Source organism: Hippocampus guttulatus, chromosome 19 (genome assembly GCF_054856545.1).
Source record: "Hippocampus guttulatus isolate MCC_2025c chromosome 19, RoL_Hgut_1.0, whole genome shotgun sequence".
Taxonomy (NCBI): domain Eukaryota; kingdom Metazoa; phylum Chordata; class Actinopteri; order Syngnathiformes; family Syngnathidae; genus Hippocampus; species Hippocampus guttulatus.
This window is the reverse complement of record NC_141279.1, coordinates 2,863,303-2,891,214: the sequence shown is the minus strand read 5'-3', so window position 1 is coordinate 2,891,214 and position 27,912 is coordinate 2,863,303. Positions and strand designations below refer to the sequence as shown.

Sequence of the window (27,912 nt, the reverse complement as noted above, 5' to 3'; positions counted from 1 at the left end):
CAAGACCTCTGCCCTTTCTATCCCTGGCTCGAGTGGTTAAATATGAAACGATGTCGGTCCGTCGCGATGAAAAGGACAGTCGTTCGCCGTAACGGCGGACAATATGAGCAGATAAACGTTGGAGTGGGCCGCTCATGGAAAGTGTTAGCAATGAGAGGATTTCAATCAGATTCAGCATGAAAACACTCCATCTGCCTTTCCCTCGTGGTTCTTCGTTCCTGCACTTCTGCTAAGTGTCACTTTAGTTTCACATTCTCGCGCTTTTATAATCTTATAATCATTACTGTTCCGATATAATTCCTGTAATGTACAGTGTGCACCTACCAGCCGCATTGCTAATATTCTTTTGGATATAATTTGATGCATGTCATTATCTTCTGTGGTGGCATCAGACGAAAACAAACCTAACAAAAAGAAATAAACATCCTTCACTCATTCAGTACCAGCCAATTCTAGACCAAGTCTGAAAAGACGTTTAAAAACGTCTTTGGGAGTGAATGAGTTAAGAATACTGTCGTCGAGTCCAGCAAAATCTAGAGTACTGATGTATTGCGTGACATCGGGCGTCATGAAGTTTTGAGACACTTGAGAGAAGTGTTTTGTTCTTAAAAATATTTGGCTGAATTCATAATTGACCGCAGGGGTGTTCAACATGAGAGTTTTCCATGGAGCCTTTTCTCTTTCATCGATCCAGTGCTCTATCACAGATGTGGATTTAAAAAAAAAAATTGCCTTTTTGGTAAAGACAAATTAAGTGCAGTGAACTTGAATATGCTATCCAACAAAGGCACGGTCAGATGCAAAAGAAGCCAACGCTCAACACGAAAAGAAATCATCACTTATGACATCATGTCTTCAAATAAACATTGCGTGATCTTTAGCGTGCAGCTTGACGAGCCTCAAAAACATCTTACGTGTTAATTTGTACCAGCCACAGCGAAAGATTAGCTTTTGTTCAATTGATTTCCACATGCTCTGACTTTGACATAAACAGTGGATTGGAAACTTTTTGCTTTACTTTTTCAATGAGGACCCCAATCGAGGGAATGAACGCATTTTAACATTTATTTTAGCCCGTATTTGACATCCTTGTGTAATTCATACTGAACAAAAATATGAACGCAACACTTGTTTTTGCACAATTTTCACAAGCTGAACTTAATCATCTAAGATTTTTTAGGTACGCAAAATGCCCATTTCTCACAAATGTGTCTAAATGTGTGTTAGTAAGGACTTTGGTGGAAAAAGTAGACTGATCTTGCCATAAAACATCTTCCTTTTCGTGCCGGGTCAAGTGTAATTTGTATTTTTATGAATTTGGTCGACTGCGCTGTACGTCCTTTAGGCTGTGGTACCCTTCTGAGGTGGACTTGGAAATTTTTATGAAGAAAAAAATGTCGGCCAAATTTTAGACTACCCAAAAGCAGGTCTAATTTGTGGCGCAGGTGGCGTAATGCAACTTTGGCGTGTTTGATCAAGGCGGCGGCAGAGATTTGACATGTGTGCTTAATGACATCGTATTTCATTCATAAAAATGACAACTGTGCGGGAAAGACTGAATCATTGTAGAAATCACGAAGTGCAAGGCGGTCTCCAACTGCCCGCGTCGCATGCGCGGCAAGTTGTAGTTAACCTGTATGAATGCACTTGGCGCGCATCAATGTCATGCTGCATAGACCGCAGCGAGACTGTTTCATGTCAAGTATGTGTGCATTTCGACCGCCCTGATTTTAACGGATTAGCTGTAAACCTCCCACCCCCACAACGGCGTAGACACTCTCCTATGGCCAGTTCTACCCGTACCAAGTCTAGGAACATACTCCATCCATGCATACTGTTCAACTAGATTTTGCGCTCGACTTCCCTCAACTTCACAGGTGGAGCATGTGTTGATCAGACTGTTTGATTTTTGCACAGGTGGGCCTCAGGCCGCCAATCATAAAAGGCCACGTAAAACATGCAGTTTTACCACACAGATGCTACAAGTTTTAAGGGAATGTGCAAGCGTTGCATTTGTATTTTTGTCCCCTCTGGTAACTCATTCCTGCTGCACTTGACCAAGCATCTCCGTTTTCTTTTGTCGTCCAAATAATACAAGTATGAATGAACAGTTAAATCTAAACAGACAAGATAAAAAGAAACAGACATCTTGAGAACAAGAGAGGTTAAGAGCATGAACTTTTTCTGCTCTGCGCTTTGTCTAATTGTGACTGTGTGTGGGGTCACTTCCAGCAAGTGCATTCCAGCTCGCGTTGCCTTTGTTTTATCGGAAATGGATGATGCGCCACATGTTGGCACACTCAGCTGCACTCCCTTTGAAAAGTTTTGGAATCAGCGGTGAGTGATCGTTATTTTCACTGTCAGGGTTGACCAAGAAAAATGAACGAATGAAAGGATTAAGAATTATTTTTATAGATTTTTTTTAAGGGCGTTCAAAGTATGTGGCTAATCATTTGTTTGCAATCATGTCATCAAGTCCACGACACACTGATACAGTATCACCAAATATTTGGATTCATGGGTCATTATCTGGCCGCCTGATGAAGGCTTTCCCAATCAGTTTGCTTGAGTCTTTCTTTGAATTGCCACTCAAACGGTGTTTATGCAGACCCCGTAGTTCATTTTACTCCTGCCATCATGTGTGACATCAATGAAGATTAATGAGCCCGACCCAGAAGAATTCATGCAAGCTGTGACATTACCTCCACTGAGTTTCACTTGTACTCTGTTTGGAATGGTGAGGAATACCTTTCTTTCCGTAAACTTTTCACTGCTTTCGGAGATGTTTGTCTCATCAGTCCTTGACACTCAAGTTTTGAGGCTTGTGTCTGTACCTTTGGGCATATTTACATCCTCCAGTGTAGCCTTTTTACTTTTGTTCCTGAAGTCATCGGTGAACAGTATATTGTGATAACTTGACTCCTTCCCGCTGCAAAGTTAAGTCACAAACAGTTTCAAGGGCCTTCTTTTCTGCTCTCCAAATATTTCTGTCGTCAACTGCTCCCATTTAATATCTGTCACTTACTATGCCAGTGTGATTTTTATGTTTTATTCCCTTCTTCAGGACATTCCAAATGCTTGAGCATGCGATGGCCAGTGTTTGTGAAATGGCTCAATTTGACTTTTCATTCCCATTCCATCCAAGGGTGGAGCCAGAGGTGGCCGTGGTCACCCCCGTTCACTGTCTCTCCAACCCCTTGGCCGCCCCCACTTAGCTAATCGCTACTCTGAGATCGAAGCTAACTCTGTGCGAGTTTTACAAAAGCAAAGCAACTGCCAAAAAAAAAAAGATATTCAGTTGTAAATCAGCTAAATATTGCCGTTTGCTTGGATGCGATCCTGCTTGTGAATGTGTTGGGCGACGTTCCTCATATTTGTGAATTTAATTTCATGAAGCCCTCACTGTGCATAGTATGATAAACAATGACTTCTCGGTTAAAGTGGGGATTGCATGCAAGTGAATGATGAACCCCACAATTTTATTTATTTTTTTACCCCTGATTTAATCTAATTTCACTTTAAGAATTTTTTTTTCATCATCCAACAAAAGTATTGATCTCCTGTTTCATATTGGTATTTTAATGAAAACCAATGCAACAAAAATTAAGGAACTGGCCTCACTGTTTCAAGTGGATCTGGTTTTGTGCGTGCATGTCAACCAGTACCTTTCATTGCATGATTTATTTGCATCTCATTACAATGTGCTGAGTTTGTCCTTGCTAAGAGAGATCTCCACATTAGGAAATGTGCATAAGTATCCAATTAGCGTGAGTGACAAGATGCAAAACCTTGCCTTTTATCCTCCACATCGGCCTTCTGCGGACTCGCTTCTTTGGATGAAGTTGGGAATTCTCTGCACGCAAACTCCTTTCTTTCAGGCTCGCCGGCGTCTTGTCATCGCACAGCCCCGATGTCAGCATGATCAACATGATCGGTGCACCAACTTTCTGTCGTTTCCATCATTTGCTTAACACACAACTTGGGGAAGTGGAGCGCAGCGCACCAAACGTCATCTGGTTCTCGTTTACAGGGGTAGCCAGTGTCCTTTCTTTGAAAAGAAGTCATTCATCATGTAATTGTTCAAGTTTGTTCGGGAAAGCAATATTTGTGTGTGAACAATTGTCGAATCGTAAAATATCTTGCTCGAAATGTGTTGCTGCGTTCAACTTCAGTTTCTACGATTAGGGGGCAAAAAAAAAAACCTGTCTTCACAATTCCTAGGATGATATTGCGCTGCACAATTTTCCCGTGGTTGTCGTGTCATACGGCGTCGGTCAGGCCATCCTTTTTACGCACTTCGCTGAATTTGATTTTATTTCCACAAACATCTCAGAGATCTTCTTGAGTCATAAGAGAGTATATCACTTAAAAAAATAGACTTTTTTTTCCAATATGCTTGTTGTTGAACATTTGCTGTCAGAAAACTTCAAATATTGTACAGGCAAAAATGTAAAGTTGAATATAAATGTAAACGGTGTCAATGAGTTTTTCTCCAGGTTCTCGATTCGCTGACAGTTGGACGATGGCATTTTGTGCAATTGAAGGTCGATTTTTTTTAAATTATTTTTTTTTTAAATAAGTTCTTCTTGATCTGTTTGAAACCTAAACAAATGATTCCAGTCACAGAGCAAACACAATAACATTTACATTCTTTCGACTTGGCTGCCTGGTCTCTCGACATTGGTCAATGATGTGTGTCATCTAAAGTGTAATGCATCACGAACGTCTTGGGCGAGCGCACGTCCACACGTAGATGCTTTCACTCCAGGAGTGTCTACCGCGCTAACACACACACACGCAAGCACACACACGCACGCACGCCGCTTGCATGTGTCGAACATTTCTCGACAGACAGACTTGGAGTGTGTGCAAGGAGGGAATTCCTTGGCCTGCACGCCCTTTCAAAGCTGCACATGTGCTCCACATATGCGCCAAAGTGCAAGAGAAGACAGTGACAGTCTGATCACGCACGCACGCAAAACATTCCTCTTTGCTCTTCAGCTCTGTCCTTCTCACCTCCAATCACCTCCTTTGGAGCCTCCAAGGAGCTGCCGTTAAATGCCCGCCGCGCTCCCGAGCCAGACACATCTTGGGTTGATCTTTTGTCCTGCTGCCGACGCCACGTTCCTCCTCCTGCTCCTCCTCTTTCCACGGCGCGACCACCTTTGGGCCGCACGCGCGCGCGCATCCCTCTGCTTCTGAAGGTTGATTGTGCAAGCGTGCGTGTGACTGCGTGCGTGTTGATCAGGCCCGCAAACATTGCGTGCGTGCTGCGCCCCATAGACGAGCGCAAACACATGCACTGCGGTCGCACTCCATTGAGCTTTGGAATCAAAGCGGATTGTTTGCCAGGACACATGCGTTGCATTTGCCTCCGAAGGCAAGGATTGAGATATGATTTGGTTCATTAGATCGTCAATTACAGCTACCCCAGTGATCGTATTTTCGAGAGATAACTGAGATGCTATTTTGCACACGACATACAGGGTAGTGTGCTAAATAGCATCTCAGTTACGTGCACTTATTAATTGATCGCTTTTAAAGGCACACACTCTGCATTCTTTTTTTTTTTTAATTTAAGGGCAATTTTTAGTGAACATATTGACAATTGTTTTTGTTTTGGTTTTCTAGGAGGCTGCAAAGTTGATTTATTTATTTTTGGGGGCGGCAGCGGCTAGTTGCCTTAGTTTTTTAAGAAAATGTAAAATGTGAGTATAATATATGAAATGGAATCCCTCGAAAGCTCAACATTTTATGATCTGCAATGGGCTGGTGATTGATCCATGATGTACTCCGCATCTCTCCCCCAAAGTGAGCTCTGTTGACTGGGCTGAGGCTCCAGCTCACACATGACCTGAATGACGACAAGCACTGGACAAATGGATTAAATTCTTTTAAATATAATCGGCACCCTAAATTGGTTTAAAAAAAAACATGACAAAACTGGTCATGAAAATCTGAATTACCTGTATGATGGCAAAATACAATGTTTGCACACACAGTATTTGTATGCAACTTTATTGTCAAGTTCTTCAGATCTCTTCCAGTCAGATTGTAGTTTTGTTATGCTTGCTACCATCATACCCCGACTGATCATTTTTGTTCAGTCATTAATTTTTAAAGAGCGTTAACTCGCCTTGACTAGGTCACTTGCACCGTGAGCTCCAATTCCAATGGAATTGTTTTTATGTATTGCATTCTAACGCTCTCTCTCTCTCTCATTTTCTCTTCCCCTCGTAGAATGTTGGAGTATTCCCTCAACCTGCAAAACGTCAGTTTTTCGGCAGTGAGGACGGTTCGGGTGTTGAGGCCATTGAGGGCCATCAACCGGGTGCCAAGTAAGTGATGGTCAAAATGAACAAAGCAATAAAAGGATGACCCATAAATGTTTAAACCGTAGGAAGAATGATTGTAATGTCATGATGTGGAAACAATGGTGACTTTTTTTAAAAAAACACAGGTGTGTATGTATGTATGTACAGGTATGTGCGTATATATATATATATATATATATATATATATATATATATATATCTTGGTGTTGCAGTTGTGAGGTTGGACATATTTATGTGCAATTTTCCAATTCACTACCCATTTTATTAAGAGACAGAATTAATTCACAGCTGCAACACACACACACATACACGCTTGCATTTGTTCCAAGTGGTAAAAATGCATAACCCCTCCGCTATCCTATTCCTCACGCTTACGCGAACATGATTAGCATGCGAAAAAATAAAAAAGCTCCCAAACATTCACATTCCTCTGCCCTTTCTGTCAGCATTTCTCATTAAAAGAGTGAAATGAGGACAGATTAAATTTCCACTCCGTTAATGTTTCAATAATCATTTAAAAAAAAAATGTTCTACCTAGCCAGCGTTGAACCTATTCCATTTTTTTTGACCTTTCACATTTTTATTTCAATGCACGTCATTAATTCGATGAAGAGGCTATTGCCATATGCACATTGTGTGTGTAGTTTGTTTTTCCTAGTAAACATTCCAAGCACTTTCTACACCCCTCTTCTCTGTCAGAACTTTCGTAGTCATCCATGGCATCCCACTCGGCAACAGGTATCCAAACACACGTTCCAAACTTGCTCGGCTAGGCAGCCATTCGTTTTTCATCCAATTCACCGGGCCAATTATGTTGTTAATGCATGAATTATTCGATCTCTCCCTATTTTGCCGAGCACTTATCCAAATTTAATACCTGGGCACTTTGGATGCCGAATGAATTCATTTCGGTTTGTGTTGGACAAGATTTATTGCACTGTCAGCTTTTTCATCAGGCAGTCGTCTGCCTGATGAAAACCACTAAAAGGGAGAATGGAGGACTTTGCGCTTTTGAGAGTTCATCCACCACGACCGAGTTTTCTAAATTTCTCAAGTGTGTTTGTATTGTAGCAGCATGTCACATTTCAATTGAGTGATCCCCCCCCCCAAAAAAAAGGTAAAATATGCCTCTAAAGTTGCACAAAACTTTCAACTCTCAAGCATGACACAAGATGCAATCAATCAATTAAACAAATGACTGTACAGAGGCCGACATAGCTTTGTCCCTTTTTTTTAAAAAAAAAACATTTTCAAGGATAGGGCAGTGATCCAATCCATGTAGCATTAGCATACTTTCCATCACTTGAAGTTGGAAGTGTTATGTTATTTTGTTAGAATTTTGATGTCACGTTTTTTTGGCAATCAATAACAGCAACTGAAAAACTGTTCCACATTATTTGGTATACAGGATATTTAAAAAAAAAAAAAAAGGATGTCATGTAAGGAACGGTTAATTTATTGCTTGCACTGTTTAGCATCTTCTCAAGTTTGACTTTGGTATCCTAAAGGGCTCCCAGTTCTGTTATGTAGCCCATCCTCGTTAACGTCTTTAAATTTTTGGAATTGTTCAATACTGCTACCTTGCTATCAATTCCGAGCACCCATCAATCGTCTGTGAGCTGTCTCTGCTGGCAAACGGACATTGTAGATGCTATTAAAATAAACCACCCGCGTAATAATCACAGTTAGACAAGCATCAAATAAATGCGCACCGCAGTAGCTGCGTCTTAAGTGCAGGCGCAGTGATGTGTGCCAAATATTTATGGCCCCATCTTAATGTTTTGATGTAAAACAAGTCCGGTGATAGATAGCCAAAGATGCACTCTTGACAGAACAACACTCCACCTCGGATGATTAAGAGCCCGTAGCAAGTTAGCTGTGTCATTTTACAATCCATGCTGCCAGCATTTGTTTGAATTAATTGTTGTATTTATTTTTGACACTTACTACTGATGTACACCGAAGATCACCAAATTTACCAGCGAACTGAAAATGAGTACGAACTAAGTCCGAGTGACATTGAAGCGCGTTTGTGAGTACCACAATGAAATTCTAATGCCGTGTTATTTCATTAGGGAGGAAAGAGCACTTTGGGGGGGTGGTTCATGTTGACCTTAGCAGCGCTGATTTCTGGTGGCCATCAAAGAGATAATTATGACTCGACACCAATGCACATCTTTGTGTGATGATCCTGCGCCCGGAATAGACTCATTGTTTGGTCACGATGTTTGCCCTTTGCCCAAAGCCTTATTAATCACAACCATGCGTATATTTTCCCCTCATGCTCAAACCACAAATCACCCTATTAGCACATTTTACTCCACTCATTTGTTTAGACTACACGCGGACAATAATTGCTTGGTTAATGCACATGGACTTCCATCCAGATAATCTCCCGAAGACGGCAACGTCCGCCTCCCCGGCTTCCACTGCGCTGATAAAACCTTTTGCCACACTGATCGCTTTCCCTCCAGTGCTGGAATTAAAGAGCTTGCGAGAAGCGCCAACTGTAACCTGCTCGCAGGTTGCCGCGGGGGCTTTCACGCTAGGCCTATATCACTTCTTGACTTCAGTTCTCCTGACTTCAATCGGGTCCGCTTCGAACAGACGCAGAGTCGGGCTTCTTATTTGAAGGCAGAAGATAGTTGCCAGTGGATCCGAGCAAATACATGAATGGCGTAATCCCGCTATTTTGAAAAATGCTGAAAGACTTGATTCAGTATTTCCTGGACGAGGAACACACTCCTCGGCCCGTGTTAGCTTGACTGTAATCGCTTTTTCCGAAAATAAATATATGAATACATCCCCCAAAATATTCAACACATTTGAGTGTGATGCGAGGACTAACATTGATCTTTACATTCATTTTTTTTTTGTTCCGCTCGATGTCGCGGCTTCGGTTTCTTTACTCTATTTTCTAAAACCACTTCGCTTCCCCTGAATTGCTCTGCCCCCTCCCCCCCTCGTGCCGTGCACCGTCATCGCAATGCATGCAAATATTTGACGTCCTCACCCCCCCCCCCCCCCCCGCCTTGGTTGAAATCATTCCAAACCTCAATCACTGTGATGAAAACATTTTCCAAAAGCACTTAGCTCCTCTGTCCATCTTACGGCCATGGTCAAGATCAATAAAAATTGATTTGGGGCGTATCACATCACCAACTAAGAGGTCACTGAGTGCCCCTTCGCCATTGGGGGGAAAAAAAAGCCATTTCAAAAAGGGAAGCATGATGATAACAGTGTCACTTGTACCTGTGTAATATAGCCATTCATACTTTATATTATCATGTTCTTTATTGTTGAATAAAAAGCCTCGGTCATAGGATTAACTTGCAAAAAAATAGATATAAATAAAAAGCTCTACAAAATCGTTCCTCTGTCATTGAGTCTCAAAGCTGCACAAAAACAAATTGCCTCTAGGTTTGTCAGGAATCCATATAAATGACTCTGAAAAGCAATGCAAAAAAATATTAATAATAATAATAATAATAAGGGATGTTTCTTATTGTAAGTCACTCATTCACAGTGCACTCCCGACCCTTGTTCCATTATATGTAGCTCTATATTCAAAATTAGCTTCATCTGACAATCCATCTGTGAAAATGGTGATAAACGGTGTGTCAGAGGTAGAGGAGACTGTTTCAGATTGTTTTTTTCCTGATTCGTGCTCATGTTTTATTTAAAGTGAAATTCTGAAAGGATTTCCATGTACTCAATCCATGTACCAAGTTCAGTGAAAATTGGCCAGAAGTAGCCACGGTGAAGCCGGAAGCATGGTGATTTTGGTCGAAAATAAGTTGAGAAGTTTGAGGAAGCCAAACCTTGACATTCTTCTGTATGACGATTGTCACCTTCCCTCCATTTCTACTCAGTGGCTTCTTAAAAAACAAAAATCACTGATCAGAACATGATCCTCATTTCAAATGTCAGTTCCTGCGATGAAGGAGGCAGCCTACAGGGATAGAAACACTTAGGGGTACTTAAAAAGAGACAGATCAGAGAAAGACAAAATGGAGTGCATGTCAAACGAGAAAAAGGGGAATTCCAAGGCAATAAGAACGAAAAATCTTCCGATAATGTGGGCCTGAGCTGCGATTTGAGTGGTTCGACCAAATTTAGCAAAGAGGTGCATGTGGGCAGCAAACGAAGAGTGTGTGTGTGTGTGTCTGTGTGTGTGTGTTTGTGTTGTCAGGAGTGAGCGCACACTGTGCAGAGCTGTCAGAGATGCATTGTGCTCAAGGCAGATTCCAATCTACAGCACTGTGTTTAAATTCTTTTGTTCGTACCGGTACATTAGTCACAGGCAAAAACAAAACAAAACAAAAAACGTACCATTTCATTTTGCAACTACCGTACTTCTCCCCCACCAAACATGTACATTTCTTGAGTAGATATAGAAAAGTATTGCATTCTTAATATTATATATAAACACATGATGTAACCCTGTCATGCACAAATAATGCAGGTATAAGTCTCAAGTTGGAATGTTCAAAAACAATCGAGAAAAAGGTGTAAATTGTGCCCAGGAACGGATTAGGGCATTTACATGGAAAAGGCGTCTCGACTTACAAAATTTTCTAGTGGAGAGATTTCTTCCAGAACCAATTCATTTCGTAAGTCGAGTTACCACTGTACATGAAAGGAGATCTCACCTGTTTGTCTCTTTTCAGGTATGCGTATCCTGGTGACCCTGCTGCTTGACACTCTGCCCATGCTGGGGAACGTGCTGTTGCTCTGCTTCTTTGTCTTCTTCATATTTGGCATCGTGGGAGTCCAGCTGTGGGCCGGCCTGCTCCGAAATCGCTGCTTTGTGGAGGACAACTTCTCGTTGTAAGTTTTTTTTTTTTAATGCCATGCAACTGTAGGCTTCTGATTCTACCGACAACAGTACTCGCCAGTAAATTGACAAATGGACACGCGCGACATTTGGAAGGAGTAACATCCTTGCAATTATTGGGACACAAATTAAAAAAAAAACTGATTGATCAGATTAAAGCCTTATGTTTCACCATACACAATGCTCTTAAATAAAACATGTGGTTAGTTTCATTGTAGCGCCACAATTTGATTTGCCGAGCCAGTGTAATTACTGTGGTGACACGCTTGAATGAAAAGGAGAGATCTTTTTTAATTGTCTCAATGGGGCATTGCAAAATGGGTCTCTGGTATTGGACATGTTGATCCACTCTGTGACAGGTGCACAGGGTGACTGGATTTATACGTTCATTATTATTATTATTATTATTATGGGGATGAGATGAAATCAGATGAGTTGGCTCATCCACAGCGGATCAATGAGGCTGCAATTTGTCATTGTTATGACATGACATATTATAATTGGGGTCGATTTAGGTCTTTAGCTGGGGAAAAAAAAAAGAAAGTCCACAATCTGATATTTCGGATGTTGACATCTCACGATAGCCATGTAAAGGCTTAAAGGTGGAGCTTTACAATATTACAGTATTGATCGCATTCAGCGTAACAAACACACCAATCAGTCAAACAAACAAAAAAATCTGAGAAAGCAAATAGTATGTCTCGTTCAGGTCGCACATCTGACGTCCTTGAGGCATCGAAAAAACGTGCATGCGCAGCACCAAAAGTCTCCGTGACCAGTCTGTGACCATCGAAAGCGATGAAACCACGCAAGTGTCACGCAAGCATCAAGCGCGTGGTTTTTGCCCACTTTTTCACTGTCGTCCACCCAAAGAGGTGGCTGGTTGTTGAGTGACGCTTTCCATTATGCAGCAGTACCAATATAGATGTATGTTTTGGGTTACATTTTAAAAGCAAATTAAGCACCTGTATATGTATCACTTACGATAATAATTTTATATTACTTCATCGGATCATTTGTTTTCTATTTGATTTTAAGTCAGAATGTATTTGTCAAGCCCAGACCAAAATACTTTTGAAGCTACTTCTGGACTGATTAATTAGCCTCCCGGGTTTCTTTGAAGTTAAATTTGCCTTAGCTTTTGCCGGTTTCACTGTCCAAGTTCAACATTGGCCTGTTTCCAACCATTTTTCCCCCCGTATCAATCATCCTTTACACTTTTAACAAAGATTAAAATGTCAGAAAAAAAATTCGATAATTTGTTGACCCCTGAGGTGCCACTAATCAATAAAATGTCCTCTCATTTATCCCCAGCCCTCTGTCTGTGGAGCTCGAGAAATACTACCACACTGAAAACGACGACGAGAATCCCTTTATCTGCTCTCAGCCCCGAGAGAACGGCATGAGGGACTGTAGCTCAGTGCCCAAGCTCTACGACGAAGCCGATCTGCAGTGCAATCTCGACATGTACTCGTACAACAGCACCGATAACACCACCTGTGTTAACTGGAACCAGTACTACAGCAACTGCTCTGCTGGTCTGGTGAACCCTTTCAAAGGGGCGATCAACTTTGACAACATCTGCTACGCCTGGATTGCCATTTTCCAGGTAAAAGCTAAATCGGGGAAATACGAGTTGCCTGAATTTCAGACGGGGCATCAATCGAATGGGGTTTCATGAAGCGGATGAGATGGAAACAAAGAGGCGATTAAAAAAAAAAAAAAAAAAGGAAGGCCAATTGTCTTGTAGCAGATGGCATTGAAATATGGTTTGACGCGATTACCCGGACATGACACCCACAGCCTCAATTTTCCACCCCATTTGTTAGCTATCTCCACATCATCTGCAAACCTTTTGTCTGTTCTCATACATTTCTCTCAAGCGGGGAGTGTCACGTTTGGAGAAACAAAAGCCAGATTGGTGATTAGTTTCTCCCACTGGTGGGACTGTTATGCGAGTTTTCCTGTGTGTGGTGAAGCATGCACGAAATAAACTGTGTGGGGGTGGGAGGTGGATTGGATTTATGCTTGATTTTAAGAGAGTTGAGTGGTTAGTCACCTCACAGCAGGAAGGTCCTGGGTTGAAATCTCGACTTATGTCATCCTGAGGGCAATTTCTGTGCGGGTTCTCTTTGAGTACTCCAGATTTCAGTGAAACTCCTCTACAACAAAATCATGTTTGCAGCAAGAAATCTTTCATAACAGGGGGTTTTTCACTGTTGCAAATTTGATCACAGATAAGATAAGATAAGATATCCTTTATTTGTCCCACAAATAAAAACCACTGGGTGTTTTTGGTTGTCTGTTCCTCCTCAGGTGATCACTCTGGAGGGCTGGGTGGATATCATGTATTTTGTGATGGATGCGCACTCTTTCTACAACTTCATCTACTTCATCTTACTAATTATCGTAAGTGCATCCCCGCTGAGCGTCGCGCTTCCGGTTCTTCTGCTATTCGATGACTCGGATAACGACTCTTCCCTGTCCTTAGATTGGCTCGTTCTTCATGATCAATCTCTGCCTGGTCGTCATTGCCACTCAGTTCTCTGAAACCAAGCAGAGAGAGAGTCAGCTGATGAAGGAGCAGAGGGTACGCTTCATGTCCAACGCCAGCACCTTGGCCTCTCTCTCGGAGCCGGGTTCCTGCTACGATGAGCTGCTCAAGTACCTTGTCCATGTGGTCCAAAAGGGAGCCAAACAGGTGGCCCACATCTGCAGGTTCTTAGCACGTCGTGCGGGACTCAACATTGCCGCCTCTCCGCCTCCAGTGGAACCCCAACAAAGGCAGAGCCAGAAGAGGAGGAGGAAGTCCTCAAGACAGGGGTCATTGTCTGTTTACCACATGGCCCACCCTCACCCTCATTACCATTACCATCTTGGGAATGGTAGCGTGAGAGCAGGAGGCAGCATCAGGTGTCTGGAAGGTCAAGACGCGGATCCATCTTCTCACAACAAGAACAACGTTGGAGCCTCCTTTGGCGGAACCCTGACTTTAGCGCCACTGCCACACTCAGTCACGACAGCAACCTCCGACAGCAATCTAGTGGGATGTGGGGATTCACATTCAACTCTTGGCGAGCCCCGCCGAGAAACCCTTTGCTATACCCCCACATCCTCAACCCTGCTCCAAACTCCAGGCCCATTCTCCTTGACTTCAGTGTCAACGTCCAGGGCAATGAAGAGGAACTCTGTGCCGTTTGCTGCTCCCGGTCCGAAGAATTACCCCACTCTCCAGGACAGAGCTCTAGCAGAGTCGCGACGAGGTAGTGTGGCAACCAGTACTCTCACGAATATTGGCCTCAACATTCCACCGTTGTCCTATGGGAGAAGGCGGCAGAGCCTAGCGGACACCCGCAACCCCGCAGGTAGATCGTTGCTTATTTATTTTGAATTTAACTCATTCAATCCCAGCCATTTTCACTGGAGCAACCCCCTCAATCCCAGCGTTTTACTGGATTTTGATTGATCTTGCAAGGCCCACAGAATATTTGGTCCTAATGCTATACAAACATGGAGCCTACCAAAATAGTTTGGACTCTCTTCTTTCAGCAGAAAATAAAGTGTTTCTATCTTTTTCCATTCTTCAGCATTCGCATTACAAAATGGCTAAGTTTCATGAAAATGGTGATTCTGGGCAAAAAACGGAGAAAATGAGCTTTTTGTAAAAGCATGCATTTCAATCACGTGAGGCACCACTGCCACCTACTGGTCGCTTTTTTACATGATTTACAATACAAACGGCTTATTCTCAATCACAGATTGCATCAGACCCTCCTCTCTATGACGCAAAAAAAAAGACTTGGACGTACAAGTACGTCCTTGGTAGGCGGGGCCTAATTTTAAAAAGACGTACAAGTAAGTCTTGTGGCATGAAAGAGTGAAATAGCGTTAGGACTACATCCTAGAAATCAACGCTGCATTACTTGTTGCAATTGAAAAGTTTTCAGTCTAATGAAGTGAAATTTGACCATTTTCTGCAGCACACCTGTCGATCCCTCATGGCAAACTGTGTGGCGACAAGTCTTGCTTCTAACGTTATATAAAAATCGAGTTCACTCGATTTGCATTTTTAACCCAGATGGCAAATTTCATCACAACTGTTGTTTTCTATGCACGACAGTGAGTTCATGAACAAGCCAACATCGATCACACCAATACAGTTCAGTCAGTATCTGTTGCCTTGAGCTTGCGTGCTTTGCAGTCAGTGGAGGTAAAAATAGTCAGAACGTCAGGAAGTGTGAGAATAGCATGGCTGAGTTTTTGTCAGAATTGTGCAAAAACAAATGACATACCTCCACTCAAAATGTTCCCTTTTCATGCAATCACCTATTAGAATCAGACATAAGTGTGTTGTGATTAAGCCCCGGCACTCGAATACCCTCCAGATTTCTTTTTCCGCACGAGAGAGCGAAAACATTTCTAATTACAGTCAAATGTTAATGCTTCGTGTTGTAGCTGGCAACTGACTTCTTTGCTTCTGGCCAAGCTCTAAAAGGCAGTGCGCTCGGCAAAAGTCAGGCCAGATCTGCTCAGGTTGGACGGACGGTGGAAACACTGGCTGCCGGCCCACGTGGGCTGCAGCGCGGTCTGCGGAGACAAAGCTCACGCATCGCCCGTCACTGTCGAACACACTCCCTCTGACACACACGCAAGCATCCCAAAGTGTTGCTCTTCACAGTCGATTCCTTTATTTGTTATGACATTTTTTATGAAACACTTGATGCGTGCTATTTATCACCATCGCAGTAATTTTCGTCTGCTCTCTCGCTCAGCTGCAGCCCAGCCCGCTTGCCAGCTGTCGGCTCGTGACCTCAGCGCCATGAGCAGCGCCATGGACGTGGCGGGGTTGACAATGGACCCTGAAGGTTGCCCCTATTGCGCCAAAGCCCTCGCCAATGAGTCGGAGGGCGGCACAGAGACACCGGGAGACTCCGACAGCGAGGGTGTCTATGAGTTGAGCCAGGAGACGCGCCGCAGGGACAGGCGGGACAGTCGGCAGCCCAAGAAAAAACCTTTCAGGTTGGGGAAAACGGCTGGAAAGGTGGTGCACTTCTGGAGGTTGGTGTGCGATACGTTTCGGAAGATCGTTGACAGCAAGTACTTTGGACGTGGGATCATGATCGCCATCTTGATCAATACTCTCAGTATGGGGATCGAGTATCATGAACAGGTGAGTGTCACAAAGTTTTTTTTTATTTTTTTTATGCAATGCAATTTTTTTTTTAAATTGCACCATCCGTAGGAGTCAATTCCACAAATGAGTAGCCACAGCTGATGTAGTGATGAATGAGTTCCAGTCAAAGATTCCCTGTGTCTGTTTGTGTGTCTCTGTGTGATTGTGTAAGATGCAATGCTCCCACAAGACCGAGTGGAATTCCTGATGTCTCTCTCTGGACTTGTTTATTTACACCAGCATAATTGCAGCCATGTGGTAGAGAAAATCGGGGGGTGGGCGGGGTTTATGACGAGATGAGATGAGAGAAGAGTGGATTTCATTTATCGGAGGCCAGAAAGTGGCATACTTGAACACTTCCATTCTGTATCTTTTACAAACATGCTGCATTGGTTTATATTTGTGTACACTGAAAAGTGAAAAAAAATGTTCTTGTGTGATAAAGTGCTTAACTCATTCACTCCCAAAGACGTTTTTAAACGTCTTTTCAGACTTGTTCCAGAATTAGCTGGTACTAAATGAGTTTTAATGTTGTTGAATGTTATGATTTTTACACTAAAATCTCGAAAGTGAACACCGCTTCGTAGCTCGTGGTGAGCATGTCTGAGCTTTGGGGATTGGAATCTTGGCTCAACCAACGCTTGTGTGGCTTTTCACCGGGTACGCCGGCTTCCTCCCACGTTCCAAAAATAACCACGTCAGATTAGCGGGTGACTAAATTGTTCATCGGTGCGAACGTGAATGGTCGTTTGTCTCGATGCGCCCTGCGACTGGCTGGTGACCAGTCCAGATTTATATACCCTGTCTCGCGCCGCAACCGGCTGGAAAAGGCCGCGGATCACCCCATGACCCTCCCGAAAGATAGGCAATGTAGAAAGTCAAAAACTTGGGTCAGCCAATCGAAATCGCCAAAAGGCCATGTTCATAAAAAAAAAATGGTGATTAGCCTTGAATCGCATTACTTTGGGTGCAATGAAGATAAGTTATTGTCGCAAGTTGGCTGTGTCGTGTTTTCACTTTTTTTTTCCCACTGCCAGTCAAAGGTTTGTATGAAGTTATACGACCCAACTATTGTTTGTAATGGGGTGTTTTGAGGTGATTCAAACATGTTCAGGTTATGTGGGGTTACTTTAGGTCCCTGACCCTGCGCTGATAAACATCGCCAGATGGCAACATCCCATAGCCCGACCACAGGAGGTTTTATAGGCTTCTCATTTCCACCTCCACTTTTCTGCCTCATTCTTCCACTTTCTTCATTCTGCCCTTCCTCCACGTACCGCCCCTTTTTTTTTTGTTTGTTTCTCATGTATTCTCTTGTTGTCATGCCTCTTGTTATTCCATGTGCTTCTCAGTTACTTTCACCCCAGTCTTGCTCAAGTGTTTTGTTGTTGTTGTTGTTGAGTCTCCACACGCATAGCTTTAAACTTCACCCACAGACAGATCATTGATTGTTAGCCCGTTGACATCCAGTAGAAAGAGGAATTGCCAAACCTCAGTTTGTCTTTGTAATTCTGTCCATATGGTAGGGAGAAAAAATATATACTATATGTACTGTATCTTGGTTTTGTTTTCCCCAAAGTGTCATTCAGCCAAGTTTACCATACAGAGGTCCCGATTCTTCTTCCAACAAATACTGTATAAAAACACCATTTGAATCATTGACAAAATCATGAGTTACACTTCAATTCGCACACCTAGTCTCAACGTAGTCCAATACGCTTGTGAGACAGAACAGGATTGTTGATATCGTAACCGTTCTTTCCTCAGCAAAAACTCCTAACCATAATTTATATGCATGTTCTTTTAATAACTATTTAAATAAATGCCAAGTGTGAAATCGTTCACAATAATAGGAGTAGTCAAATTATTTACTATACAAGGATTCCATGTTAAGCATGATGCTAATCCTCCTATCTCATGCTGCGGTGAGCATAAAATGTAGAGCCCGTGTGTCACCGTCGCAGGGAAGTAGTTGTGTGCATGCTGTGATAAGCCATTTCCAGTTGGCAGAGATCACGAAGCACAACGTTTAATTTCTACTTGCGTAACAGTTGAAATATACCGGCATGTTCCCCAGCAGGCCATCAGTGGATGGAGCAGCAGCGCCTGAACTCTCCCTGTCGATGACACATAACAGAGCCCCCCCCCCCCCCCCTGGTCTGCTTGATTTGTCCTAAACACACGCTTGCACAAAAAAAAAACGCTGCTGGGATTGCGGCACGCGCATCCACTTTGTATGAGGGTAGCCAACGAGGCGAGTGCAGAGAATTGAAATGTGGGATGAAGAGTTTATGTGGAGGGGTGGGTTGCTTGGGTGGCTGGATAAAAAAGATGATTAAGTAGAGTGTTGGATAGGGATGACAGAGTGTCAGGACTTGGGGGGGTGAAGGGATAGAAGGGAGATTATGGCAAGAAGAGTGGAGGCAGACGGCTCGGACATGTTCGGAGACGGGTGTCTGCTTTATTTCCAGTGCGTTTGAGAGCATTGCCATTTAAGGTGGACATGATGGAATCATTGTGCGTCTGCCAACGATGCAACAACAGTCTCTTCACTTGGGTAGGCCTTACTCGCTCTCATTTCACAGAAGAAACTTCCTCGACAACTGCCAGCGTTGCATTCAGCTCAAATTTCGGTCCTCGTCAGAATCTTTGATCATTGATGTCGTTGCTCCTGACAGAGGAGGTGAAGACCCCTGTTGGTGAGGTAGTTTTCGACAAGGGTCCCCAACACGGTGTCTTCATACACCAGGTAGAGACAGAAGGACCACATGAGCCGCTTGCAGGCACATTGTGATTTCCAATGAATGTTATAGAAGTGATTCTTTTAAAAGTGTAAACACTTGCAGGGCGCACTGCATTTTTAGGCGCATAGAATAGCATCCACAGTAGTGGCTGCGCTTGCGTTATGCATCCACTAGATGGAGCTAAACTGAAGGGATGTTTGTTTTTGTTGATCATCATCTGCAGTTTGCAATGGTAGAAAGAAATTTTTGTCCCGCTCTTCGTTCCAAACAATTCACTCGTAGCGAACCGGTGTATCTGTCGCAGCCTGAAGAATGACACATTTCTCAAGACACGTTTTGGTGTGCTGCACTAGCTTCTAATCTGAGACTTCAAGGAAAGCTTTTCCAGCCCTGAAGACTGTGAAATTCAAATGACAGAATCGTCGGAGTGATCAAAAGATGCGTTCAGTTATTTCCTGATTCACTGAGATGCCAAATCATAGTCTGCCTTGGCCCGGCATTCTCCGTTTTCGCGGATGTAGATGGTGTGTTAGATGTGTGCTCGTTAGAAATGTATTCAGAGTTTGATACTTGAACTACTTCTTCGACTCGCTATCATTTTCACACATCTTCTGCTTGCCTCGCTTTAGCTTGATTTGATATTGTTGTGATGGCTTTTCATTTTAAAGTAGACATTTAAAGTGTGGTACTTGTGTCAATAGTGGAAGTTGAGCTCCCTCTAGTGGTACACAACAGAATCACTGAACTAAATGTCTAAACTGCGCAACATGTTGCGGGTGCTTTTATTTATTTTATTAATCCAATATGGCTAGCATATTTCCGTTCTGTTTAGCTTTTAAGCACAATACGTTAATTTTATTTATTTATTAAATAGTTAGCTTCTAATCTCACTTTTGTGTGTAATACAGTTCAATGGAATTGTTAAGTGCGTTATTTTATTTTTTTTTTACTTCTCAACGTTGCGACTGTGCATCATGTAACAGTGGCTTACAATAATATGAAACAAAACTTCTGCTTTGTTTTTGATGAACACTTTGGCCAACTCCGCTGATGTATATCAAAGTTGGTCATGACGGCGCCACTTGCAATATTTTATTGAGGCACGAAACAGTTTGAGAACCCTGTATCGCATTTGCATCAAACCTAAATCATTCCTCAAAGAAACACAATCAACAAATAATCACCGCGAGAGTATATCCCTCTTTATTTCACGCTTCGAATTACTTCCGATACAGCAAGCGCGCCCACTTGATTAAACCAACACACTCACCGAGCGCGGCGCTGCGTCATTAGCAGTCTGAGTGCGGCATTCCATTTGGATGATATCACATCAGATTAGGTGGCATTACATTAGCGCTAACCAGATTAGGCTATTCCTCATCAAACACACTTTATCTCCTAATGTTCTTGTAGCCTCATTACCCAGGAAACGGACATTGAAGGAGGCAATTAGAAAAGCAAGAGCAGTTTTTGTGCCTGACACACTCGCAACACGTGTAGGCACGAATCTCTCTCTCTCCCTTGCTAGTGCTCGCACGTCAGTCGCCTTTATTGAATTAAGAAATGAATCGCCTGAATTGTTAACTTGAAACACGCCACCATGATAATACGGCCAAGAAAGCGTTTTATTGTCTCACTCGCCCGCGATATCCGAGGAATGTGCACTATATGGGAGAAAACAATTCCGGAGCAGAAACGGAAAATAAAAAATACATAAAAATAATAATGATCTGTCTCATGGCCAGATTACTGCAGTCCAAGTCTCGGCCCATAAAAGTTGTACTTTTTGTTTCTTGTTTTGGCATCTGAGCCACATCCATTCAAGAGGTGTGCGGATTCATGAATGCGGCTTTCAAATTCAGGCGGTGGGTCTCGGCGTCGCCTGTTGCTCCCACGTGCAAACTTCAAGTCGTTCTCCCTTTTGAAGTTGTGCTCTTTTGAAGGTATTTATGGCCACCGCTATCAGGCGAAAGGATGAAATCGAGCAGATGGCGAAATCAGACACACGTCAGTGAGCCGAGATAAATTTCAAACGACAGACAATGGGAAAGAGGTTAGATGAAACGGATACCGTTTTGATTTTCCCAAAATGGGCTTCCGGTGGCAGGGGCAGCGGATTATGTGGGCAGATTATTCCTTTTCAAGTGCGGCGGGGAATTGAAATAAATGGTATATTTTTGCTGCGGTTGTTTGCACTTTAACCGAACGGGCTTGCGAGGAAGTCCCGCGTTCCATTTGGGCGTTATTAACCGCCTGAAAATGACAATTAGGTTCAGCCTGGCAGCCCATTTTTTTTCCCCGTCACTTTCCAGGTGAACCTTCACCTGGTTTTCAAAATAAAAGCACGTCGAGGAAAAACTGATTTGTATTGAGGAGAACGAGGAATCCCGTTTTTTCGATGTTGAAATTGGATGGCAATAGCCGGAATTAAAGAATCGTTTTGAAAGGGAAAAGGACGATTAACATGATTGAAGAGCTCTTCTCCAACCAAAATCCATCGAATCATTTTCTGTACCTTGTTTAAAAAAACAAAAAAAAACATGGCTCTGTTTTAACAACAAAAGGTAAGAGAGATGGGTTTTTTTTGGTCTTATGTTTTTCCATGTATCCCAGATAATCTCCGCTGTTCATTTTTAGACCCTGACATTTACTCTGGCAATCGCAAAGGAAGTTAGCACTTCCGTTCTGCTGTAATTTCTTTTGCAGTATGAAGCAAAAGCAGGGTTAAGACGTTTAATCACTCTCCATTTATCATACCATCTGAGCGGACCGTGGTAGGCAAGTTTCGCGGTTTGCCAAAGAACACAAAATTCCAAGCCGGAGCACGACCAAATTTGTTTTTGGGATGAAAGAGATCCGTGTAGTCAGAGCTCCAGCTAGCGGCTAACATCTCATGTTCACGATTGAAAAATCACCCCTCCCCTCCCACGATCACCCATCATTGTTTTCCGTGGCGTCAACCGTTGTGGAAGGGCATTAACGCTTGAGTGAGAAGAGATGAAACGAACGAGTGGGGTTGTTTCTGAAGGATCGCAAAGATGTTGCAATATCGGGCCTCCGTATTGCTGCTCCGTTTTCTCTGCCCCAGGCTCTGTTGGTGCGCTTAGGTCTTAGGGGAGTTGTGACTTAATACGACGCAATCTCTTGTCCAGACATACTCACTCAAGTTTTGTTGTAAGATGGGGGCGGTGGGCTCATTGAGTTTCAACCATACACATTCTGCAAAGTGCCGACTTATTTCCGATCCCTTCTTTCCTTTTTGAGTAAAGCTCATTGTGTGATTTAAGTGACCGCTCAGGTCTATGTGTGTTCATCCTGATGACAAAATGCTCAGGATGGAGTGATGTTAATCTCTCTGTAATTTTCTATGTGTATCTGTGCTGGTTTTGAAGCCCAAAAAAAAAAAAACCCCCCAAAAAAAAGTGGTGCTTACACAGTCGTGTTGTCCCAGTGATTAGTCGCAGCCCACCAAGAGAGACGCGATGGCAACTCGCCGCGTTTACATTACTTCACATTGACCTCCGGGTTCGGCTTGCACACGGAACGGAACGCGAAAACTGAAATGTATTCATGGGTAGCAATATTTGACGCCATTGCCTCACTGCATCAGGATGACAAAGCCAACAACATAGATCACCCCTTCAACACTCCCGCCCCATGTCTGTGTAAGCCGTCGAAACGACACTATGTTTGAGTTGTGTAAACTGTTTATTGGATGGAGTTGAAAGGCCTCACGGTGCTTGTCTCGGGGTGTTAAACAAGTCCGCAGACGCAAAAGAGGCATTTGGCTCTTTTCTCCTCTGTCGGAATAGCCCAAACTGGCGATAGCCGACTGATTTACATACCGTGTTGTGTTTGGATGTGCCTCGCCTTTTATTGCTTTGGCTCTCTTTTCTGTCTGCTTGCTCTCTCTCACTCTCTTTTATTCTCTGCGGCACAGAAAACGCACACACACATACACTCATGCCAGTTGTTTGATCTTGTTGTGAATGACAGCTCAAATTCTCTGATGAGCTCCGAGCAGACATCCCAGGCACATTCTGCTGCAGCTTTGTGATCGGTACACATCTGTTCGGCGAGGGGAAGAAAGGCTGAGCGTGGGCATTGGATGCAGGGAAATACGTGTTTGTATTCTTGTAATGTTGGGGAGTTGGGGGAGGTAGGGGTGGTGGGGGGTCGACCCTGGCCTGCATTTTCTTTGCGTCTGTGACATAGCAGATTTGGAGATGGTTCTCGTTGCGTGAATGTTTTGCTTCAGAGTTGGTGGATTTCATGTCCGCATTGCCAATGCACACTTGCATATTCAGAATATCACGTGTGATGACTTGACATTAGTGTAGGAAGTTAAGGATTTTTTTTGGAGGGGTGGGTGGGGGGATATTTGACCGTCTTGCATTGTCTTCATAATGCAATATGCACTTGATCAAGTAATAGAGCAGATTTTTTTTTTCCTTTTTTAGCGGTGGTGCACCATTATTTTCCCCACTTCCTGACGGTGTCTGTTAAATAATCTTTTCCCAGCAGTCAAGGTGACGAGAATATCAGTCGAGAGTCCCTAAGTGCCCTGTACTGATAAAAAAAAAAAAAGAATAATAAGCATCTGGATCCAGATAAAAAAAAAAATTAAAGTAGATTATACATTGATTTAAACATACTCGTTTATCGCAGTTAATGGGGACCAAAACCACCCGCGAGAAACGAAAATCCGCAAAGTAGCGACCAATAAAAAAAAAAAAAAAAAAATTATGAATATGTTTGAAAAAATCCGCGATTCACTGAAGCCGCGATAAACGAACCGCGAACTAGCGAGGGATCGCTGTATCTAAATCCAGATGAGTCTATTGTATGCAGCCACATAAAGTAAATTCAAAGTTGCATTGATCAATTATTTTCCAGTTTTAATGACCCTCCTCTCTTTCTTTTCCCCTCGAGCCTGACGAACTGACCAATGCCTTGGAGATCAGTAATATAGTGTTCACCAGCCTCTTCTCCCTCGAGATGCTGTTAAAAGTGTTGGTCTACGGACCTTTTGGATACATCAAGAACCCCTACAATATCTTTGATGGCATCATTGTGGTCATCAGGTGAGTTGAACTCACTTTTCTTCCTTTTGGCTAAGTGCGAGTTGCAAATTCACAAGTAGCTGTACTCGAATGTATATTTGTGCGTCCTCTTCAAATAGTGTGTGGGAAATCGTGGGTCAGCAAGGTGGAGGTTTGTCCGTGCTGAGGACCTTCCGACTCATGAGGGTACTCAAGTTGGTCCGATTCATGCCGGCCCTGCAGAGGCAACTGGTGGTGCTCATGAAGACCATGGACAACGTGGCCACCTTCTGCATGTTGCTTATGCTCTTTATCTTCATTTTCAGGTAAGCGGAGTGCGCGCGGCCTTTCTAAACGAACCGGACACAACCTTGACTTTGACAGTCCCGATACCAAATACAAGAGCGAGAGCTAAAATTCGGCCTTGCCAGAGATAGTCATGCTCGGGTTAAATTCACATTGTCAGAAAACATGACAAAAAAAAGTTCAATAAAAGGTTGTGCGTCTATGTTTATTATTTCTGGATGGTTTGGTCAAATAATGAATGAAGACACCCTTAACATTTCCACTTGCACTGACAATTATGCACCATCTTTCCCGGCGCTCTCCATGGTGCTGAAGACATCTGCATCTCATTAAACATTGACAACCAGATGACTCTCAGCTAATCAGTGTTAAGATCATTATTTCGCAGTCAGCGCCAGCTTAAAAAAAAAGAGAGAAAAAATGCAAACCACCGTGTTCCCCATGTTGATTATGTGACTGGAGTTGATTTTTTTTTTTTTTTTTTTTTTTTTTTGTCTGATGTTAATATTCACTCCGTTCTCGTTTGTTCGCCTTTCGGCTCTCCTCTCAGCATTCTGGGAATGCATCTGTTCGGTTGTAAATTTGGTTCCGAGCGGGATGGAGACACCTTACCGGACAGGAAAAATTTTGACTCTCTTCTGTGGGCCATCGTGACTGTTTTCCAAGTGAGTTTAATTATTATTTTTTTTTATAAATTTCTCTTCTTCTGCACCTTTGCTCACTTAGCTGGAAATTGCATGTTATTCTATCGTTTAGGTTCGGGATGGGAGAAATCTTGGTGCATTATGATGCAGATTGTGAATCCAGAAAAAAAAAATTCTTATGATAATGTAGGCCAATGCTTATGCTTTGTTTGTGATAAGTACTTATTGGCTCAATTACAAGCAAAGGTATGATTTACTTTATTATTATTTTTTTTAAACAATTGGACACAGTTGAAACAGCCTCGTCGACATTTTCTCAATGCCAAAGCGATTGCATGAATCCAAATCTGATGAAGTGCCTTTGAGCAAATGCAACCTTTATCTCCGTTCCGCTGACAGAAATTGTCCTATCACATGGCCTTAAAAGAATATACATCGTGAATAAATAAAGTGTAGTTGTTTTTCCCTCAACGGATTTCCATTTCCAAGTATGTTACATGGTTCAAGTAGGCTTTTTTTTTTCTCCTGTGTCATATCTCTTCGGGCACGCTCGACAGGGCCTTTCTCTGGGCTCTTCTCATCTATGCATTATCCCCGCATACCCAACGCACAGCATTTGTCACTGTGAATACAGTCGGCGTCAATAATTCAAGGATCTGCCGGATGAAGGGATATTTCAAGTCTCGCCGTGGCAAGAGAGAGCATCGCATCGGCAAACTTGTTCAAAATTGGTGCTGCAATTAAATGGAGAATGGCATAAAAAGAAGTAAGCCGTAAACAAATTCGAAAATACCCGAAAGCAGAAATAATGATAATAATAATAACAATAAATTAATAAAATAATAATGATCAAAGCCCATTTCGTAAACTGTTAAATCAAATTTAGTCAAATAAATTGATGATCTCTGAAAAACCAATTCAAATAAATCACTGTTATTTTCAGACTCAGCAGCACAAAATTATCCAGTAACCATAAAAATATATTTGGCACATGAATTAGTCTTTTTTTTTTTTTTTTTTTTTTTTTTAAAGAATGAATTTCGGTGAAACTCATATACCGCTGTCGGGCGTCACGCCAAACAGCAAACGATTGTAAAGTTGAGGCACATCACCGCTGCCTATGGCACCCAAACTCATTGTGCAATGCCCCCCTCCCCATCCCCGCTCTCTCTCTCTCTCTCTCTCTCTTGTAGATTTTAACCCAAGAAGACTGGAACAAGGTATTATATAACGGCATGGCATCCACAACTCCGGTAGCGGCTCTCTACTTCATTGCCCTTATGACTTTTGGTAACTACGTTCTGTTCAACCTGCTGGTGGCCATCTTGGTTGAAGGCTTCCAAACGGAGGTGAAGTGTTTTTGTCTGTTTTGGTTGGTTTGTTTTACAAATATATTTCGAATGCAAAGTGATGAACAGTGTCTTGTAAAATCACCCCCCCCCCCCCCTCCCAGCAGGAAGATTGCTATGCTAGCCATCTCAAAGACGGGGTTATTTATTGATTTTTATTTTTTATTTTTTGTCCTCTCTCTGTCTTGAAGTGCCTGACTAGTTCTTCACACAGCTAAATAGAATGGGACACCGATGTTGATTTTTATGCGATAGATCAAACCGAATCGTTCCAATTTGTCATCCCCGCTACGCACGTTTGTGTCCATGGGCATATTTTCCACATCAACTTTCACTAATGGTTCAGTCTCCAGAGTGGGTCAATCACACATCAAACCAGCTTGCGGACATTTCATCTTTTTCTGCTTAAGCACCTCCTATCAACTCTCCTTCCCCACTTTGAGCTCAGTAGTCAGTGTCATTGAGTGTAATTCGTTGGTTGGCCGTCAAAGGAAAATAAAATGATCGGCACTCTTTTCAGTTGAACCCTTTCGGGGAAAGCGGTTACTACAGTGGACGGCTTATTATGTTATCCAGTTACAGGGTGCATGAAACACAAAATGCCCAGTCCTTAGTTCAAATCTTATCTTCAGTAAGCTGTGCTTCCTTTCTTTTCTAACTTCACGCCCCTCTTTGAAAGTTTATTTTGAAACTGCCAAACTTCCCTTGCGTTGCTGTTGGTAGGTAACCAGCCGCTGAATGATGTTGGAGAGATGTACAGCTCTGGAGCTGAGACCCCAAAACGCATATGTGAACTGCTTTTGGAGATATTCCGATAGTTATTGAACCGAAATGTATGACGTGGCGCTTTCCTCGTATTCTCCCAGCAGCTCCGTGTTGTGTAGCTCAACTGTGTTAGTCAAGAGCAAAGTGCGTTGCGATACACATCGTGCAGATGCAAACTAACACACATGAACTGGAATTCTGCATTATGATGACGCATGGGTGCTGAAAAGCATGTTGAACAATGCAATGCTGTGCTGCGAAGGTACAGGCATACATTTGAATGTCTGCTCTATGAACGAGTGGAATTACAGGCCGTGGCTGTCCACTTCACCGTTCCTCTCTGACCTTCTTGCTTCTCTGTTACTGAGGCTGCGAATGGACTCGCGCAGATCATTTTGTCAACAATGCGCCGGGACGGGGAAATGGGCTGCGACATGTTTTCTCGGCATGGTGACCTCAGAATGTTGCGATGAGGCTGAATGAATCTCCTTCAACTTGGTGTCCGCTCTTGTGCACTGCTGCGGTGCCTCTCACTTCTGTGCTTTTTTTCCCCCCGCCCCCTCCCCCCCCTTCCTCATGCGCGCCTCCCTCACCTGCGTTGCTGCACCAATCACTTCCACCGTAGGAAGTGGCCAAGCGGGAGGACTTGCATGCCCAACTGAGTCTAATTCAGCTGCCTGTAGATGCAGGGGTATGTACGGGAAAGCATGGCAGCTC

The 27,912-nt window shown here is 43.0% G+C and overlaps 1 protein-coding gene across 14 annotated transcripts in view; it reads left to right on the top strand.

Annotated features, from left to right (window-relative positions):
• cacna1g (calcium channel, voltage-dependent, T type, alpha 1G subunit) overlaps positions 1-27,912 on the top strand; it is an 83,295-nt gene that overhangs the window by 8,986 nt on the left and 46,397 nt on the right. For 11 of the 14 annotated variants that reach the window (XR_015104132.1, XM_086139008.1, XM_086139017.1 and 8 more), the window contains exons 3-13: positions 6,241-6,338; positions 11,006-11,165; positions 12,487-12,781; positions 13,489-13,581; positions 13,664-14,537; positions 15,945-16,342; positions 24,022-24,173; positions 24,272-24,457; positions 24,988-25,102; positions 26,275-26,430; positions 27,821-27,886. Coding sequence is in view for 13 of the 14 variants with exons in the window: in XM_086139008.1 (XP_085995134.1) it covers positions 6,241-6,338; positions 11,006-11,165; positions 12,487-12,781; positions 13,489-13,581; positions 13,664-14,537; positions 15,945-16,342; positions 24,022-24,173; positions 24,272-24,457; positions 24,988-25,102; positions 26,275-26,430; positions 27,821-27,886 (2,593 nt within the window). In the remaining variant the exon portion in view is untranslated. The remainder of the gene's footprint in view (positions 1-6,240; positions 6,339-11,005; positions 11,166-12,486; positions 12,782-13,488; positions 13,582-13,663; positions 14,538-15,944; positions 16,343-24,021; positions 24,174-24,271; positions 24,458-24,987; positions 25,103-26,274; positions 26,431-27,820; positions 27,887-27,912) is intronic. The other 3 variants (XM_086139011.1, XM_086139020.1, XM_086139010.1) reach the window with 1 other exon arrangement.